Source organism: Hyla sarda, chromosome 1 (genome assembly GCF_029499605.1).
Source record: "Hyla sarda isolate aHylSar1 chromosome 1, aHylSar1.hap1, whole genome shotgun sequence".
In the NCBI taxonomy this organism is placed as follows: domain Eukaryota; kingdom Metazoa; phylum Chordata; class Amphibia; order Anura; family Hylidae; genus Hyla; species Hyla sarda.
In genome coordinates, this window is record NC_079189.1 from 513447039 (window position 1) to 513466092 (window position 19054).

A 19054-nucleotide genomic window follows, 5' to 3' on the forward strand; every position below is an offset into this window, starting at 1 on the left:
TTATATGTCACATATGTATATGTCACAAATGCCCAAGATGGGCCTATCCCTTTAAGAAATTTGTGCCTGCATTTATTTAAACCCGAAAAGCATTATCCCCTTTTTTATTTGTACTTGAGGAACAAAGTTGCAGTCAGTTGATAATACAAAAACAAACACAGAATTCTATCAATTCTATATATAAGGTAATGGAAAACTCCACAACACAAGATAATCTTAAATATGTGTTCATAAGAACATCTGTTATCAGCCCTCAAAGGAAGTCAGAGTAAATAATCAATGTTTCTTATAGCTCCTTTGGTTCCCATGAAATCCTGTTACTTACAGCTCGTGTATACTATGCATGAATTTAAGGGTAGCAGCCTATTTGGGACTGATTCCTTTGATATTTAGTTTTTGTTCACAGAAACCCTTTGATGTTCTTGTGAGGTGTTTATGAGCTTCTGGCAGAATCTCCATAGTAAGGAGTATTAATCTTTTGTTTTGCTCATTTACATATTGAGCATGTTAGCGTGGTAGCAGATTTTCATTATATATTCCATTATTGTGTGCATTGTTTTAAGTCACGGGACATGTAATTTCATATTAAAATGATGAAAGTGACTGGCAGGGTCACAGGTCTGGTATTGACGTGTTACTTAAATCACTTCTCCAGAATTGTTTAAAACTGCCAAAGTTTGTCGGGGAGTTTCATGAAGATGCAACAACAAGACTATATTTTGCAGGGGGTAGAGGGACACTGATTATGGTTAAAGACAAACAAATGATGTCCCAATTCAAACAATGGCCTATATCTGAGGCTAGGTTTATGCACAGTATTTTGGGCAATTTTGGTGCAATTTCATGGCTCAAAATATTCTACTGAACTCCATAGAAAAACATCTGGTGATTTTACATTCAGTAAAACTTCACAGCCATAAAATTATTTTTAGTTTAAAAAATAAAAAAAAGTTTTTAGGTTGTTTTCATCCTTAAATCAGCTGCTATGCAAACAGCAGAATAGCATTTGCTGAATAATTGGTGAAAAGACCAAATGGCAGAAAAAATATAAACAGTAAGAAATAAAGTTAAAATTTCACTTTGTTCTTGTGTGGCCAGTACCACAGTCCCCCAACTGCATCTTGTTTACATCTTAAAAGAGAGTGATGGCATGACAAACACAACACTTGAGTGCGGCCTCATTGTAGGCACAGCAGTGATGTAAATGTCACTGGTGAGGTTAAGATGGCCTATTGAAAACGTGCATACTACTAGGTTATAGTGTTATTTAGTGCATTTGGAAGGCATTTATCATTCACTTATATAAAGGGGAATTCCAGGCAAAAACTTTTTTATATATATCAACTGGCTCCAGAAAGTTAAACAGATTTGTAAATTACTTCTATTAAAAAATCTTAATCCTTCCAATAGTTATTAGCTTCTGAAGTTTTCTGTCTTACTGCTCTATGATGTCACATCCCGGGAGCTGTGCATGATTGGAAAATATCCCCATAGGAACTGCACAGCTCCCGGGACGTGAGTCATCATTGAGCAGTTAGACAGAAAATAACAACTCAACTTCAGAAGCCAATAACTATTGGAAGGTTTAAGATTTTTTAATAGAAGTCATTTACAAATCTGTTTAACTTTCCGGAGCCAGTTGATATATATGATAAAAAGTTTTTGCCTGGAATAACCCTTTAATGTATCAAAGAGGAAAAGCCAGACAACCACTTCTAGCAAAGCAGATGCCTCAGCCATCAAATGATGCCAGTTGTTCCTGCTACTGATATTTTGAGATTTCTTCAATAGTGTTTTTGGATTATCAGAAGTCAAGTTTTAAGCACAAAAAAAAAAATTATAAACATAGAAACCCTAGTTTCACGAGACCAGAGTACTAAGTAAAGAAAGAAAATTTGAATATTTTTAATACAATTACCCAGAGTGATTTGCTCAGAGCAACTAATTACAGCTCAGCTTTCCCTTTATCAGAGCTTTATAAGATATAAACGTTTAATGTGATTGGTTGTTGTGGTCAAATTACTCCCTTTTAAATCTGGGACAATGTTATAATACCATAATATTGTTTACTTTTCTATGACCATCTACTAATGTTCTATTATTATTCGATTAATGTAAATGTAAGCTACTTTTTCTTGAACTGTAGAGGAAACTGAATGTCTGGTATAAAAATGTGGCATCTATTGACTACAGACAACACTCCAATTCTCCATTGCTATCGGAACAATGGTGTAAAGTGCATAAAACCCTCTTACAACTCTTTTTGAAGTATTGGTGGTTAAAAAGTCAGCAAATCTGTCTAGCACTAGCACTCACTCTTACCTTATGTTTTTCAGAAGGTCCATTATACTTTTCTGTACATCTGTGGTGACATGCCTGGAAAAGGAAATCCTGCTGATGAATTTTGGACAGGTATTTCAATAGACATTTACAGGGTGGAAAAGTTGACCAGTTGCCTATAGTAACCAATCAGATTGCTTCTTTCATTTCCGAGAGGCCTTTTTAAAATTGAAAAAAAAAAAAAGCGATCTGATTGGTTGCTATGGACAACTGGTTAACATTTACTCTACACAGGTTTTAATAAATCTTCCTAGTGAGGCTGAGTTCACATCACGTTTTCAGCCATACAGGACCGCATACGGCTGGTGGGAGCTAAAACCGAGCACTCTCGTATCACTTCCATATGCCGCCCGTATGTAATTCATTTCAATGAGCCAACCGGAGTGAAACCCTTACTCCTGTCGGCTTATTTTCGGTCAGGTGGAAAACCGCATACAAGGCAAAAAGGAGCCGACCGGAGTCAGCGTTTACCGGCGGCATTCAGCATGGATACGGGAGCGCCCGGTTTTAGCTCCCCCCGGCCGTATGCGGTCCCGTATGGCTGAAAACGTGATGTGAACCCAGCCTGACTGATATTTCAACTTGTCTTAGACATGAAAATAATTTGCCCCTAATATTTTCATTCCTTTTTGCGTAACAAAGTTCATCTTCCCTTCACACAAAACATGCATGGACACAGATGATGATGCAAGCTATTCCCAAACTACTGTACTGGCAAAGCGCAAACAAGTCTTCCTCTACATACCAATGCACCATCAACAGAGTGCATCTGGAAGTCCACAAGTGTACATCATTTTTGAAAGCATATAAAAGCCTAAAATAACCAACCTGTGCCACACAAAAACGTTTCCATATGGAACTCTTTAATTCTTTAATCTGTTCCTCTGACATATCCTCTGGTGTGTCATTTATTGGGTCCTGTGGAATATTTAATAAAACTTTATTAAAAATGTAAATTACAAATCATAGCCAAAAAATTTAGTTAATTAAAAAAAAACTACACACCCATCTGCCCTCTTCTTTCTCACATGCATTCAGTAGGTTAGCAAGAAAAAGTAGGGGACTTCCAGAAGTGGATATGACTGTACATACCCTTTAAACCCTTCCGGCCGTATATATATATATATATATATATATATATATATATATATATGTATTGTGCAGGCAGCTATAAGAATGTGGCACAGTGATCATATAACAGAGGATTGATTGGATTGTAAAAGCTGCTTCACCATAATAATGGCCTGCATAGGTAAAAACTCAAATTGAAGTCACTTGTTTTGCCACACATTCTCAATTTGCAGACTGTTAAAGGGGTACTCCGCTGGAAAACATTTTTTAAAATCAACTGGTGCCAGAAAGTTAAACAGATTTTTAAATTACTTCTATTAAAAAAAATGTATCCTTCTATTACTTATAAGCTCCTGTATGCTCCACAGGAAGTTTGTTTCTTTTTGAATTTCCTTTCTGCTCTCTGCTGACACCTCTGTCCATTTTAGGAACTGTAGAAGCAAATCCCCATAGCAAACTTATCCTGCTCTGGACAATTCCTGACATGGACAGAGGTGTCCGCAGAGAGCACTGTGGTCGGAAAAAGGAAATTTATAAAAGAAAAGAACTTTCTGTGGAGCATACAGAAGCTTAGAAGTACTAGAAGGATTAAGATTTTTTAATAGAAGCTATTTACAAATCTGTTTAACTTTCTGTCATCAGTTGATAAAAAAAGGTTTTCCAGTAGAGTACACCTTTAAGTACATTCCCTTACTATGCTGTGTAAGAAAAGAAAGCAACCTTGAGAACAAAAGTTTTTTTTCTTTTTTATTAGTCATACATCGACCACGATGAAAATACAAAGTTTGGTTTAGTTATTCCATCCATCCATTCCTAAAATATTTGTAGATCTCTACTTCTACAATAATTGATCTCTTGACCCTAGAATATTGGCCACTAGATGTCTCCCTTCCCTCCAATTTGCTGTCCATTGCCTGGTGTTAAGGCAAATCTGTCTCTAACAGTTAAATTAGAAGGGAACACAGGAAGTGGGAGGCGTGGCTTAGCATGTGCTATGTGCACATGAGAGAGAAAGAGAAAGTCAGAGAAGGCCTGGGCTCTGTACCTGCAAGCTGAGCTTGTCTGCTTACCCAAGGTGATCAACGCTGTAAAGGTAAATTAAGGGTAAGACACCACCAATAAAGCTTAGGGCAGCTGTCCCTTGTGTAAATACCAGTGTAATTACTGCTGTATGTCCACAGTACTATAGTGTATTCTCCCCATTACTTCTCAAGCCCTTTCTTGCTGTGCTGCTGCTTATATTTCATTTTGGCTCAAGTTGCACCTTGCAAAGCCAGTGCACAAGTAACCCCTTCTATCCCTCCATGACATCTATAGTACTGTAATATGTAAATCATCAGTCCAACACAGTGCCAGCCACAGTCCAGTGCACTTTCACCAGCCCTATGACATGGCATAACAGAAAGGAGTATCTGCAGGGAAGAAGGGTAGAAATCCCAAAATCCAGATGTGTACACCTTGTGCATCATACCCAAGAATGGAGGCTGTATTTGCTGTCAAAAATACTTCAATTAAAGGGGTAGTCCGGTGGAATTTTTTATTTTTATTTTTTATATCAACTGGTGCCAGAAAGTTAAACAAATTTGTAAATTACTTCTATTAAAAAAACTTTAATCCTTCCAGTACTTATTAGCTGCTGAATACTACAGAGGAAATTATTTTATTTTTGGAACACAGAGTTCTCTGCTGATATCACTAGCACAGTGCCCTCTGCTGACATCTCTGTCCATTTTAAGAACTGTCCAGAGTAGGAGAAAATCCCCATAGCAAACATATGCTGCTCTGGACAGTTCCTAAAATGGACAGATGTCAGCAGAGAGCACTGTGCTCATGATATCACCAGAGAGTTCTGTGTTCCAAAAAGAAAACCATTTCCTCTTCAGCATAAAGACCCAAAAAAGTACTGGGAAGATTAAGATTTTTTAATAGTACCGTAATTTACAAATCTGTTTAACTTTCTGGCACCAGTCGATTTAGAAAAAAAAGTTTTCCACCGGAATACTCCTTTAAGTACTGAATGAAGGGTTTGGATACTTATGTCAATGCAATATTTTAGGTTTTAATTTTCAATAAATTAGCACAGTGGTCTGCACTATTCCACACAGAAAAATAAATAAAAATGTATACTAACATATACTGGCCAGATGAAACTCACTGTTTCGGCCTCTTTTACACAAAAGTCCGACTATGGATACGTTTGATATACAGTAGCAACATGACTATTAGCTGGCAAGATATTCTTGTTTCTTTAGCTATCTTTCTCACTCTAGCTATCTGCTTCTGCAGGTAATATATCGGAAAATAAAGAGCTACCGTAATTTGTCCTTCCTAGTCTTCCCCGTACTGAAATGAATGGAGTGTGCAGTCTTCAAGTCAATGAAGCTAATAAGCAGCATAGTGTGCTTATTTTTATTCAAGATTAAAACCTTGAATCTGGGTGCACATTCTGAGGCTGGATCAATGGATGTACATTTTAACTTTGATATAAAATCAATGATTATGGTTTGTGAATACTGATCTTTCTTTTAATACCATATTTACACTATTTTGTAATATACATCCGGAACTTGTTTTACTTACACGGAAGGATGCAAAACTAACATTCATAAAGAGTCAGCTAGAATCCATTAACATACACACAGAACATCAAAACATAGGCCCAGATAAATTAAACTGCGTGAAAGAAAAAATTTACCGATTTTCAGGGACTTTCAGGTCCGGCCCTGCTTGCCCGAAGCAGGGCTAAGGGCCTGAAAATTCACCTGCCCGGTGCCTAGAGCTGTATGTCCCAGGCGTCGGGCAATACTGGATAACACACCCCTGCTGTTGGCTGGAACTGCTATGTGGGGCATCGTATAGCTGGCACTTCTTCACAGTGCACTATGGCCCCCACCCTCAGAAACGCCATCATTCTGTTTAGCAGGAGTGTGTCCCCGAGGGTTGGTACAGGAGATTGGTGGAGGGGGATTCCCTGCATATGGAACACCTGTGATCAAACACTTATCCACTATCAACTGCCTCCTGCTCCTGGGAAAGAAAACAGAACTAGTGAAGGAATTAGGGTCTAACCTTTTATGCAAATCTGATTTCCTGTTACCTGTCCCATGGAGTAAGGGTGATCTTAGGAAAGAGGGAATTCTGAAATTCCAAAACCAAAACAATTTACTTATCTTCCCTGCTGCACCTGGAGCAATGCATTACTGTGCCCCCCCCCCAATCTCTGCACATCCAGCCTATAGTGAAGACTTGTTGTAGAATGCCACTGCTCCAGCGTATCGGAGGCTGCAGTGGTCAAATAAATGTGATGACATTACCAAGAAACATGTCTAACATAAATGCCCTTATCTCTTTTGTCTCTCTTTAGTTTATTAAATCATCTTTCTGCTAGTGGAGTTTGTGATTGTTATAGTCTCTTGTATTATAAGGCTATGACATTTCTGTATATGGGTAAGGCAGGATATATACATATTTTTTATGCATTGTATTTATTTTTGCAATTTTTCTTTAAAAAAAATACAAAACATAACAATACTCCAGGCCGTCTCCGCAGCACTAGCCCAGGGAGAGAAATACAAAGTGGAATCTTTGTTATTAGAAACATAAAATGTGTGCCAATCTAGTCTGCCCAATAATCGGAATCCTATCAATAGTCCCTGGCCCTATCTTATATGAAGGATAGCCTTATGCTTATCCCATGAATGTTTAAACTTCTTCACTGTATTTGCAGCGACCACTTCTGCAGGAAGGCTATTCCATCCATCCACTACTCTCTCAGTAAAGTAATACTTCCTGATATTACTGTATAAACCTTTGCCCATCTAATATAAAACTATGTCCTCTTGTGGTAGTTTTTCTTCTATTAAATATGCTCTCCTCCTTTACCGTGTTGATTCCCATTATGTATTTAAATATCATATCACCTCTGTCTCTTCTTTCTTCCAAGCTATACATGTTAAGGTCCTTCAACCTTTCCTGGTAAGTTTTATCCTGCAATCCATGTACTAGTTTAGTAGATATTCTCTGAACTCTCTCTAGAGTATCTATATCCTTTTGGAGATACGGCCTCCAGTACTGCACACAATACCAACCACTGTCCATTACAATCACAGTTTTACTGCTTATAGGAACTAGCCCCAAAACAGGTAGACAAACAGACACATTCACAAACCATTTACACAAACAGTCGACAGACAAGAGGAGAAAGCCAGCACATATGAGGACAGCCCATAGGAGTGACTCACAGCAAGCCTGTAACGGAGGTGCAAAGCCAAGCAAGTAGCATATAGCACGGAGAATAAAGAACACAGAAGAAGGCCGCACTCACCAGTCAGGTCTTTATTCAAGTCTTGCAGACATGATGGCGACAACACCTCGGAGTCACCCTAATTCCCCACCACCAATAAAGGAGACATCCAAGAAGCACTATACAGCTTAGGACAACCTGCTATAAAAATCAGTCAAGGACTCTAAAACAAACCAGGGCATCCAAACTTTATAAAAAAAAAATTTTAGGCACTTCTTACTAGGGTACAGGGACTGGTATAGCAATTTTTTTGGCATTTTAAGGTAATCTAAAACAAAAACAACAACACTCCAGGTAGGAACAGCAGGAACACGCAGATGAGGACAATATGCATAGCAACACAGAGGTATACACGAGCAGCAAAACAAACAAACCAAACTAAAAAACAACCCCTTCTCACAGCAGCCGCTTCAATACAGGGACAGGAAAAGGGCCACCAGCAAGAAATATTTGTTGACCAGACTGAACCATTCGAAAATGGGAGGGGAAGTAGTGTTATTCCAGGCAGTGATCACTACCTTAAGGGCACAGAAAAGTAAGAAACGGACCAAAATACGTCTGTCAAAACCCTAATTCCTCTCATTAATAGGACCCAGCAAACAAACCATGGGTATCAGAAGATATGAAAAGTCTAAAAGGTGCGCCAAAAAAAACACACCACTTATCTCCAAAACGGTAGAACACACGGGCAACTCCACACTGCGTGCATGAACTATCACCAAGCAACAAAAACAGATATCTGATGGGGAAACACCAATCTGTTTCAATTTCACAGGGGTATAGTATAAAAGCAGAATGAACAGTGATTGAATCAGCAAGTCCCTGGCACTAACCACTGTGGAATAATATGTCCACTCCACATCCTACCTCTACCTAAGGTAGAGACTGATCTATCCTATGTCAGTCAGTGTAAAACTGACAGTCATAGATATAATTCAATGGAGTACAGATATGTGTTCCATTGAATTATGTGTATAATAGTAAAAAAAAAAAAAATATTTAAATGTGAAAAGAAAAGAATTAAACATAATAAAATTAACAAACACAATAAAATACACCCCATGTGAAAAAAACTATAAAAAATTATAAACACACCCAACAAAAGAATAAAATATACCCCAAAACACACCCAAAAATAGTCTCCGCAAAAACTTCAACATGTCCCGCAAAAAAAAAAAAAAAAGGAGTCCTCACACAATTGCATCAGTGAAAACATAAAAAAGTTAAGGCTCACAGAATACGGCGACGAACAAACATTTTTATTTTTTTTTACAAAAATATTTTATGCAATTTTATGAACTAAAATATTAAGAAAAGTATATATATTTGGTATCGCCATAATCATATCAACCTGCAGAGTGAAGTTAACATGTTATTTATACTGCATGCACAACTACCTAAATTTTTTTTATAAAAAACAACCGCAGAAAAGATTTTTTTCATGTATATCACCTATTAAAAAAATAAAATAAAAAACGATCAGTGTCACATGTACCCCAGAATGGTACCAATGAAAGCGTCAATTTGTCTCCCAAAAGTGTTTTTGCACCTCAAGGTCTTAGCAACTTTATATGACGCCAACAAAATATCCTAAACTAAAAGAAGGCCTGTGTGAGAAACACTTAGCGCACATAGGCCACATATGGGATATTTCTAAGTATGTCAGAATTTGGGGAATAAATCTTGAGTTGTCAATACCCACTGTTATTGAAAAATAAATGGATTAAAATAAAAAATAAAAAATCGGCCAAAAAAAAGGACGTTAATATTCTGCCTCCCCTTTGCTTTCATTTCTGTGAAACGCCTTAAGGGTTAATAAACTTCCTTAAAGCACCCCTTTTCATACTTCCGTGTGAACGAAGCGTCACATGGCGCTCAGCCTATCACCAGCCGCCGCGATGTTCTGCCTCGGCCCATAATAGGCTGAGCGCCATGTGACACTTCGTTCACAAGAAAGTATGAATAAGATGGACCGGAGGACCGATCAGCTGTAGTGGCGCTCCGCGGGAACCCAGGTAGGTGAGAGATTGTTTATTTTCATTTTTTTTGCAGCCCGGGCAGGACGGAGTAGGAGTACTCTGCACCAGAGTACTCCTTTAATGTCATTCTGATTACTTTAAGGGGTGCAGTTTTTAAAACAGGGTGATTTAAGGGGGTATCTAACATACAGGCCCCTTAATCCCACTTCAGAATTGAACTGGTCCCTGAAAAATCAGATTTAAAATTTTTCTTGAAAATCTGGAAAATTGCTGCTAAGCTTATAAACCCTCTAACATTCTAAAAAAAAAAGTAAAAGAGTGTTTATGAAATTATGGGAACATAAAGTAGACATATTGTAGATGTGAATTAATCATTAATTGGGTGCGGCATTACTATTTATTGAATGAGCAGAAAATGTAAAATCTAGAAAAATGCTAATATTTTTTCGCAAAATTTTAGATTTTTTTTTTTTACAAAAAACTCTAAATATATCAATCAAAATCCACTAATGTAAAGTACAATATGTCACGAAAAAACAGTTTCAGAATTGCTTTCATAAGTAAAAGTGTTCCAAAGTTATTACTGAATAAGTGGACACATGTCAGATTTAGAAAATTTGCCTTGGTCATTAAAATTATTATTATTATTTTTTTTAAATCAACTGGTGCCAGAAAGTTAAACAGATTTGTAAATTAGTTCTATTAAAAAATCTTAATCCTTCCAGTACTTAGCTGCTGAATATTATAGAAGAAATTCTATTCTTTTTGGAACACCGAGCTCTCTGCTGACATGACCACAGTGCTCTCTGCTAATATCTCTGTCCATTTTAAGAACTGTCCAGAGTAGGAGAAAATCCCCATAGCAAACATATGCTGCAATGGTCAGTTCCTAAAATGGACAGAGATGTCAGCAGAGAGCACTGTGCATGTGATTCAGCAGAGAGCTCTGTGTTCCAAAAAGAAAATAATTTCCTCTGTAGTATTCAGCAGATAATAAGTACTGGAAGGATTAAGATTTTTTAATAGAAGTAATTTATAAATCTGTTTAACTTTCTGGCACCAGTTGATTTAAAAAAAAATAAAAAAGTTTTCCACCGGAATACCCCTTTGAGGTCAAAACAGGCTAAGGAGTAAAGGGGTTATAGTAAGTGGCCTTATTTGGCATGAACCCAGTCTGGTCAGGGTGAATGACAGAGGCTACGATCCAGTTAAGTCTATTCGCCAGAATCTTGGCCAGGAATTTAATGGTCATGTTAAGTAACATATAGGACGGTGTGAATCCGGCAGGGTCTGAACCTAGCCCGGTTTAAGAAGAACAACTATCTAAGCCTCCCTTAGTGAATCAGGGAGGGCACCCAGTTCACAAGTGATAATTTCAGGAGAATAGGGACCAGCCTCTCCTCATTCATCCTATACCAATCCCCCACCATTCCATCCAGGTCTTCCCCGGCAGCAAATCGGGGATAGCCTGCACAACTTCCTTGGCCGTGAAGGGCTTTTCTAAGGCAAAGGTCGGCATAGGGGGCAAAGGAGTGAGGGGCAAACCTTCCAGAAAGGGCAGAAGCCCATCCAGGACTAAGGGCGACCTAGAACAATAAGGCAGGATATATTTTAATTTAAAAAAAAACACAACTCTTACTAAATCCAGCATATAATATGCCATGAACCTTTCAAAGCAGACTGAACTCTAGAGAATGTGTGGAGTGACAAGAAAAGATACATTTTGAAGAAGAGTCTCATTCTGCATGGCTTTCCTCTACAACTATCACCATTCTGCATAGCAAAAAATGCATAGCATATTTTTAAAAACTCCTTTTCACCTTTGACAATCATTTTATAGCACTTTTCTATGCAAAAAGTTAAAGCGTACCAATTATTTCAAAAGACTTAAAAACCTGAATTTCCGGAGAGCGGACCAGAGCTGGGATATTTGCCAGTAGTACACACATGTTAACTTCCTCCCTTACTTCTGTAGCCAATCAGAGCACAGCAAAACACATTACATATTTCTCTCTGCTATGCCACAACATAGTGATGGTGGAAGTGCACTGAACAGGCTTGTACTGAGCTGTACTGATTGTTTACTCATTACACTACTATAGTTGGCATGTGGAGGAGAAGGGGTTACTGATGCACTGGCTTTGCAAAGTGCTATGGGGAGAAAGGGAATAAACAGCAGCAGTAAAGCAAGAAAAGTTTGCCCTATGCACTGAATCTGCTGGGACTCTGTTAAAGGGTGCCAGAAAGAAACAGATTTGTAACTGACTTCTATTTAAAAATCTTTACCCTTCCAGTACTTTTAGCAGCTGTATGCTACAGAGGAAATTATTTTTTGTCTTGTCCACAGTGCTCTCTGCTGTCAGGAACTGTCCAGAGCAGCATTGGTTTGCTATGGGGATTTTCTCCTGCTCTGGACAGTTCCTGATACGGGCATCAGGTGTCAGCAGAGAGCACTGTGGACAAGACAAAAAAAAAAAGAAATTAAAAAAGAAAAGAATTTCCTCTGTAGCATACAGCTGCTAAAATGTATTGGAAGCATTAAGATTTTTTTAATAGAAATCATTAACAAATCTGTTTAACTTTCTGGCGACAGTTGATTTAAAATATTTTTTTTCCACCGGTGTACCCCTTTAAGCGATGATTTATACAGTACACTACTATAGATGGCATGTGGAGGAAAATAGGTTACTGCTGCACCTGTGCAAGGTGCTATAAGTACAGTAGTAAGTAAAGAAACAGCAACAGCATAGCAATGAAAGGGTTACACTAAGCCCTGCTGCTGCTCAGATGAGAGCAAAGCCTTGAGCTACCTTGCTAGGACAAAGCAGATCCTCTAGACACTCAAAAATGAAGGTAAAATATTTCTCTCTCTCTCCAGTACATAGCTAAGCCCCATCTTCCACTTCCCGCATCCCACCTTTCTGTGACTGTTACTAGAGATAAAATGACCCTAACAATAGGCAGTGGACAGCAGACTGCAAAAAAGGGAGATATTTAGTGGCCAAGACCTTAGAGCTGTTTTTTGGGTAAGGAAACATTTTTGGTAAATAAAGAGATTTACAAAAAAGTTATGAATCACATAAGCTTTCAAATGGAGTAAAGTTGTGGCGGAAACGCTGGCATTCCTCCCATAATCTCCAGCATGGGGTTCCAGCTCTGAGAGAAAGTGCGTGACAGGGAAGGTTTAGTATAAACCTTATGAAACAATAGTGGGGGATGCAAAAACAGGAACTGCAGTACCATTTGGAGCAATAACTTTGTAATTTATAAAGTACTAAAGTATAACTTTTTTTTTAAGGGGGAGTTATAGGGCTCCTGATGGGGACCCATGGCCTAGTCAAAGTACACTGCTCAAAAAAACATAAACGGAACACTAAGATAACACATCCTAGATCTGAATGAATGAACTAATCGTCTGAAATACTTTCGTCTTTACATAGTTGAATGTGCTGTCAACAGAATCACACTCAGAATCAAAGTGAAAAACCACACTACAGGCTGATCCAACTTTGATGTTATGTCCTTAAAACAAGTCAAAATGAGGCTCAGTAGTGTGTGTAGCCTCCACGTGCCCGTATGACCTCCCTACAATGCCTGGGCATGCTCCTGATGAGGTGGAGGATGGTTTCCACTAGGGATGTCCTCCCAAACCTGGACTAAAGCATCCGCCAACTCCTGGGCAGTCTGTGGTGCAACGTGGTGTTGGTGGATGGAGCGAGACATGATGTCCCAGATGTGCTCAATCGGATTCAGGTCTTGGGAACGGGCGGGCCAGTCCAATACATCAATTCCTTCCTCTTGCAGGAACTGCTGACACACTCCAGCCATATGAGGTCTAGCATTGTCTTGCATTAGGAGAAACCCAGGGCCAACCGCACCAGCATATGGTCTCACAAGGGGTCTGAGGATCTCATCTCGGTACCTAATGGTAGTCAGGCTACCTCTGGCAAGCACATGGAGGGCTGTGAGGCCCGCCAATGCCACTGCAAACCATTACTGACCCACCATCAAACCGTCACATCTGCTCAGTGTGAATCTGCTTTCATCTGTGAAGAGCACAGGAACGCTAGTTGCAAATTTGCCAATCTTGGTGTTCTCTGGCAAATGCCAAACGTCTTGGGCTGTAAGCACAACCCTCACTGGTGGACGTCGGGCCCTCATACCACCCTCATGGAGTCTGTTTCTGACCATTTGAGTGGACACATGCACATTTGTGGCCTGCTGGAGGTCATTTTGCAGGGCTCTGGCAGTGCTCCTCCTGCTCCACCTTGCACAAAGGCAGAGGTAGCGGTCCTGCTGCTGGGTTGTTGCCTTCCTACGGCCACCTCCACGTCTCCTGGTAGTACCTCCATGCTCTGGATACTACACTGACAGACACAGCAAATCATCTTGCCACAGCTCGCACTGATGTGCCATCCTGGATGAGCTGCACTACCTGAGCCACTTGTGTGATTTGTAGACTCCATCTCATGCTACCACTAGAGTGAAAGCACCGTCAGCATTCAAAAGTGACCAAAACATCCGACAGGAAGCATAGGAACTGAGAAGTGGTCTGTGGTCACCACCTGCAGAACCATTTCATTACCACTTTCTTGTTAATTGCCTATAATTTCCACATGTTGTCTGTTCCATTTGCACAACAGAATGTGAAATTGATTGTCAGTGTTGCTTCCTGAGTGGACAGTGTGATTTCACAGAAGTGTGATTGACTTGGAGTTATATTGTGTTGTTTAAGTGGTCCCTTTATTTTTTTGAGCAGTGTAGTATTGTCATGCAGTTAATGTTGGACAAATACAAAAACAACTGAAAAGTAATTCACAAATATGTAATAACTGTACCTCTAAAAGATAAGTCCCAATATACAGAACAGAGTGATATGGAGCATTATAGACTCTTTCTTGTTTATCTTCCAAAAAGCTTTTGTTATTAGTAAACACGTGTGTTATCTCCCCATCTGGTTGGTGTGGATTGTATAGGGTGGCCTGTCCAGCTGTAAGAACCCTGAAAAGAATATATTAAAATAAGGAAATATTAACACAGCAGATGCATGATATAATTGTGGACTTTACTATTCTTGTTCGAGAACACTTGATTAGGTTTTTTGACGTAAACCAAGAACTAAATATATACTAAATGGTAGTGGGTGCTGGGAAGCTAATCCAAACCACTGACTGGATGCCCTGTATATTAAAAAGACTATTTTAATGATTCCCTGCAAGTTCTACACAGTCCCATCACAAAGCACCAAACGGTCTACAACAAAGAAAAATAAACCACGTGTAGTTTACTATAGCTGGACTACAATATTGGGGTTGTGAGAGTCCAAACACCTTATCAATACTTCCCATTTATGCAGTTTAGTTTTGTGTCACTATTCTAAAAAAAAAAGTCATGCTTTTAACCCCTTAAAGGAGATATCCAGTGGTGAAAAACTTATCCCATATCCTAGGGATAGGGGATAAGTTTCCGATCGCTGGGGCCCCCCGCGATCACCTGTACAGGGCCCCGACAGGCCACGGGAAGGGGGCGTGTTGACCACCGCACAAAGCGGCGGCTGCTGACACGCCCCCTCAATACAAAACTATGGCAGTGCCGGAGCGCTGCCTTCGGCACTCTCCGGCTCTACCATAGAGTTGTATTGAGGGGGCGTGTCGGCCGCTGCTTCGTGCAGTGGTCAACACGCGCTATCTGGCCAGCAAGCGGGGGCCCCGTACAGGAGATCGCGGGAGGCCCCCAGCGGTCGGACCCCCTGCAATCTGAAACGTATCCCTTATCCTTAGGATAGGGGATACGTTTTTACCCACTGGACTACTCCTTTAAGGACTTAGCCCATTTTGACCTTAAAGGGGTACTCCGGTGAAAAACTTTTTTTTTTTTTTTATCAACTGGTGCCAGAAAGTTAAACAGATTTGTAAATTACTTCTATTAAAAAATCTTAATCCTTCATGTACTTATTAGCTGCTGAATACTACAGTGGAAATTATTTTCCATTTAAAACCCAGAGCTGTCTGCTGACATCATGAGCACAGTGCTCTCTGCTGACATCTCTGTCCATTTTAGGAACTGTCCAGAGTAAAAGGAAATCCCCATAGCAAACATATGCTGTTCTGGACAATTCCTAAAATGGACAGAGATGTCAGCAGAGAGCACTGTGCTCATGATGTAAGCAGTCAGCTCTGTTTCAAAAAGAAAATAATTTCCTCTGTAGTATTCAGCAGCTAATAAGTACAGGAAGGATTACGATTTTTTAATAGAAGTAATTTACAAATCTGTTTAACTTTCTGCCACCGGTTGATTTAAAAAAAAAAAAAAAAAAAAAAAAAAGTTTTTCACCGGAGTACCCTTTTAAGGACATTTTTATTATTACGTTTTCTTTTTTTCCTCCTCGCCTTCAAAAAATCATAACGCTCTTATATTTTCATCCACAAACTAGTATGAGGGTTTGTTTTTTCCGCGACCAGTTGTCCGTTGTAATGCCATCACTCACTTTACCATAAAACGTATGGTGCAACCCAAAAAATACTATTTGTGTGGAAAAATTTAAAAGAAAACCGCAAATTTTGGAGGGTTTCGTTTTCAGGCGGTACAATTTACAGTTAAAATGACATGGGTTAATACAATAAAAAAACGCAAACTTTTTACCAAATTAGTACATCCCTCTATTTTGAAGACATATAACTTTTTCATTTTTCCGTACAAGCGGCAATATGAGGGCTCATTTTTTGCGCCTTGATCTGTACTTTTTATTGATACGATATTTGCATATATAAAACTTATAATACATTTTTTATAAAAATTTTTTGGATATGTTATAAAAAAGCTGCAATTTTGGACTTTGTTTTTTTACATTCACGCCATTCACCATACGGTATCATTTACATTGTATTGTAATAGTTCGGATATTTACGCACGTGGCGATACCAAATATGTTTACTACATTTATTTTTTAATTTTTTTCTAACACTTTTTGGGGGTGAAATGGGGTAAATGGGACAATTTACATTTTTATTGGGGAGGGGATTTTTAAATTTTTTTTTGACATTTTTTCACTTTTATTTTTACACTTTAATAGTCCCCATAGGGGACTATTTATAGCAATCATTCGATTGCTAATACTGTTCAGTGCTTTTCATAGGGCATAGCACTGATCAGTGGTATCAGTCATCTTCTGCTCTGGTCTGCTCGATCTCAGACCAGAGCAGAAGACCCGTGGAAATGGACGGAGACAGGTGAGGGATGATCGGATCTGGATGATCTGCCGTTCTGGATGTTCTGATCTCTGCGGCAGCGCTGTGGGCGATCCGATCATCCATTTTAGTGACCGCAGCACTGCAGATGCCGTGCGATCGCGGATGTCGGCCATTAACGGCGGGTCCCTGGTTGCTATCATCAGGTGGAACCTGCCGCGCATGACCCGAGCATCGCTCCAATGCTTGCGGTCATGTATAGGACGCAAATGTACGTCCTGGTGCGTTAAGTACCACCTCACCAGGACGTTCATTTATGTCCTGCGTCGTTAAGGGGTTAAGTACCCTTGTACTTACCCTCTCCTCGTGCAGACAGCACATGAAGAGATTTCTGCCGCATGGTGAGGAGCCGGCCCCTTCACTGCCTTGGGCCTCATGACATCATGGATTTGCAACAATTCCACTCCGTTCCGAGCACGGCAGCAGGAACTTTGGGGGGATCCTGAGGCACTGCTGTTCACATGCCAGCAACTAACCATGGAGGAATCCAAAACTATTGTCCCCTGGGCTGAATACTACTCTTGCTCTTACTGTGACAGTTTCTCTAAAGCAGCTGCAAAAAAAAAAAAAAAAAAAGCCTCCACACAGCCCAGATAGCAGAGCTCGAGGGAAGAGCCAGCAAGGAAGAGGGGGAAGCCTTAGAGACTAATCGTTACCTGCGCCAAGTTTTTAAAAAGTAAACAGTGGACTTAGAAAGCCACTCCCAAGATTTTGAGAATAGTGGACCTACCTTAAGTGGTTGCAGCTTTAGGAAAATGTGCTATTGCAATTATGTAAGTAAATTGTGATTGTGATATCATAAAGAATTGTTGAAATTCCCCCATTTCATGTCCAATGCCCTTTATTTCATGTTCAATCCCCCCATTACATCATAGCCAGGGGAATGGCTATATGAATTAAGGGAAATGGGCATATGGGGGAAATGGTTATATGAAATAAGGGGAATGGCTATATGAATTAAGGGAAATGGGCATATGGGGAAAATGGTTATATGAAATAAGGGGAATGGCTATATGAAATAAGGGAAATGGGCATATGGGGGAAATGGTTATATGAAATAACGGAAATGGGCATTTCATGTTCATTAAGTGAACATGAAATGAAGGAGAATGAAAATGAAATGGGGCGAAATTAACTTAATTACTCCTCCATTTAATGTACATTACATAGCCTGGCCTCTGGAGCAGGTAATCATAATTTTCCAAGAGCTAAATCAACATATTAAAAATAAAAAATAAACATTGTTTTTTGCAATGGAATAGCGATATATCGTGCAGGCCTACAGCCTCCCATTTACTTTACTCAATTGCATAAAAATTGGGCCTGCAAGGGACCTTTATGGCGCATAGGACGATGTCGTGACAGTCCTCTAAGAGCGAGACCCATGCATAATAAACTTTAGATCATCATGAAATTCCTCAAATATGCTGTCAAGACCCTTCTTCAACAAGCGTTTTAAGAGATTAACGGGAGAAAAGCAAACAGGTAGTGTAGTCCAGCTGACTCACCACGGGGTGACTGTAGCACAGATCAATGCAGGACAGAATCAAGGCACAAGAACAAAAAGAACAAACAGGATCCAGCTTGGCAGATGCATAAAATCTCAGGGTTTATTCCCAACTGGTAACACACAAAGATACATGTGGACGGAAGTGACGCGTTTCAAGCGCAGGTGCACTCTTGGCCCACCTATACCTTTATGTGTGTTACCAGTTGGGAATAAACCCTGAGATTTTATGCAACTGCTGAGCTGGATCCTGTTTGTTCTTTTAACGGGAGATGTCACTCTGCACGGTAACATACTCCTTTTATTTGGTGACTACTCTAGTACCACATGAAAAAGTGAAGAGCAGGAAGGCTTTTACCTGGGTGCACTCGCCTCTTTCAATGTCAAGTGAGATTCTTTCTTCAATACCCCACAACTTTGCAGATCTTAAAATGGATCTCCTGAGACTTTCACAGATCCTTTTGCTGCTCTCCAGTTTGTGGAAGCGGCTTGGTGCCCAGATACTTCATCCTCTCCATGGGATTCCATGGGCAGTCCAAGAGATCAACTAGATCAGATGGAGTGAGGACTGTTCCTGCTTGTTACCCTACTTGCTGAAATGGTTTTA

General features: G+C 39.6%; 1 protein-coding gene across 6 annotated transcripts in view; it reads right to left on the reverse strand.

The window, feature by feature from the left end:
* The window catches only part of SLF1 (SMC5-SMC6 complex localization factor 1), a 130855-nt gene that overhangs the window by 53189 nt on the left and 58612 nt on the right, over positions 1-19054 (reverse strand). For all 6 annotated transcript variants that reach the window (XM_056538098.1, XM_056538130.1, XM_056538139.1 and 3 more), the window contains 3 exons: positions 14532-14694; positions 3169-3258; positions 2323-2376 (listed from right to left, as the gene is read on the reverse strand). In XM_056538098.1, the coding sequence (XP_056394073.1) occupies positions 2323-2376; positions 3169-3258; positions 14532-14694 (307 nt within the window). The remainder of the gene's footprint in view (positions 1-2322; positions 2377-3168; positions 3259-14531; positions 14695-19054) is intronic.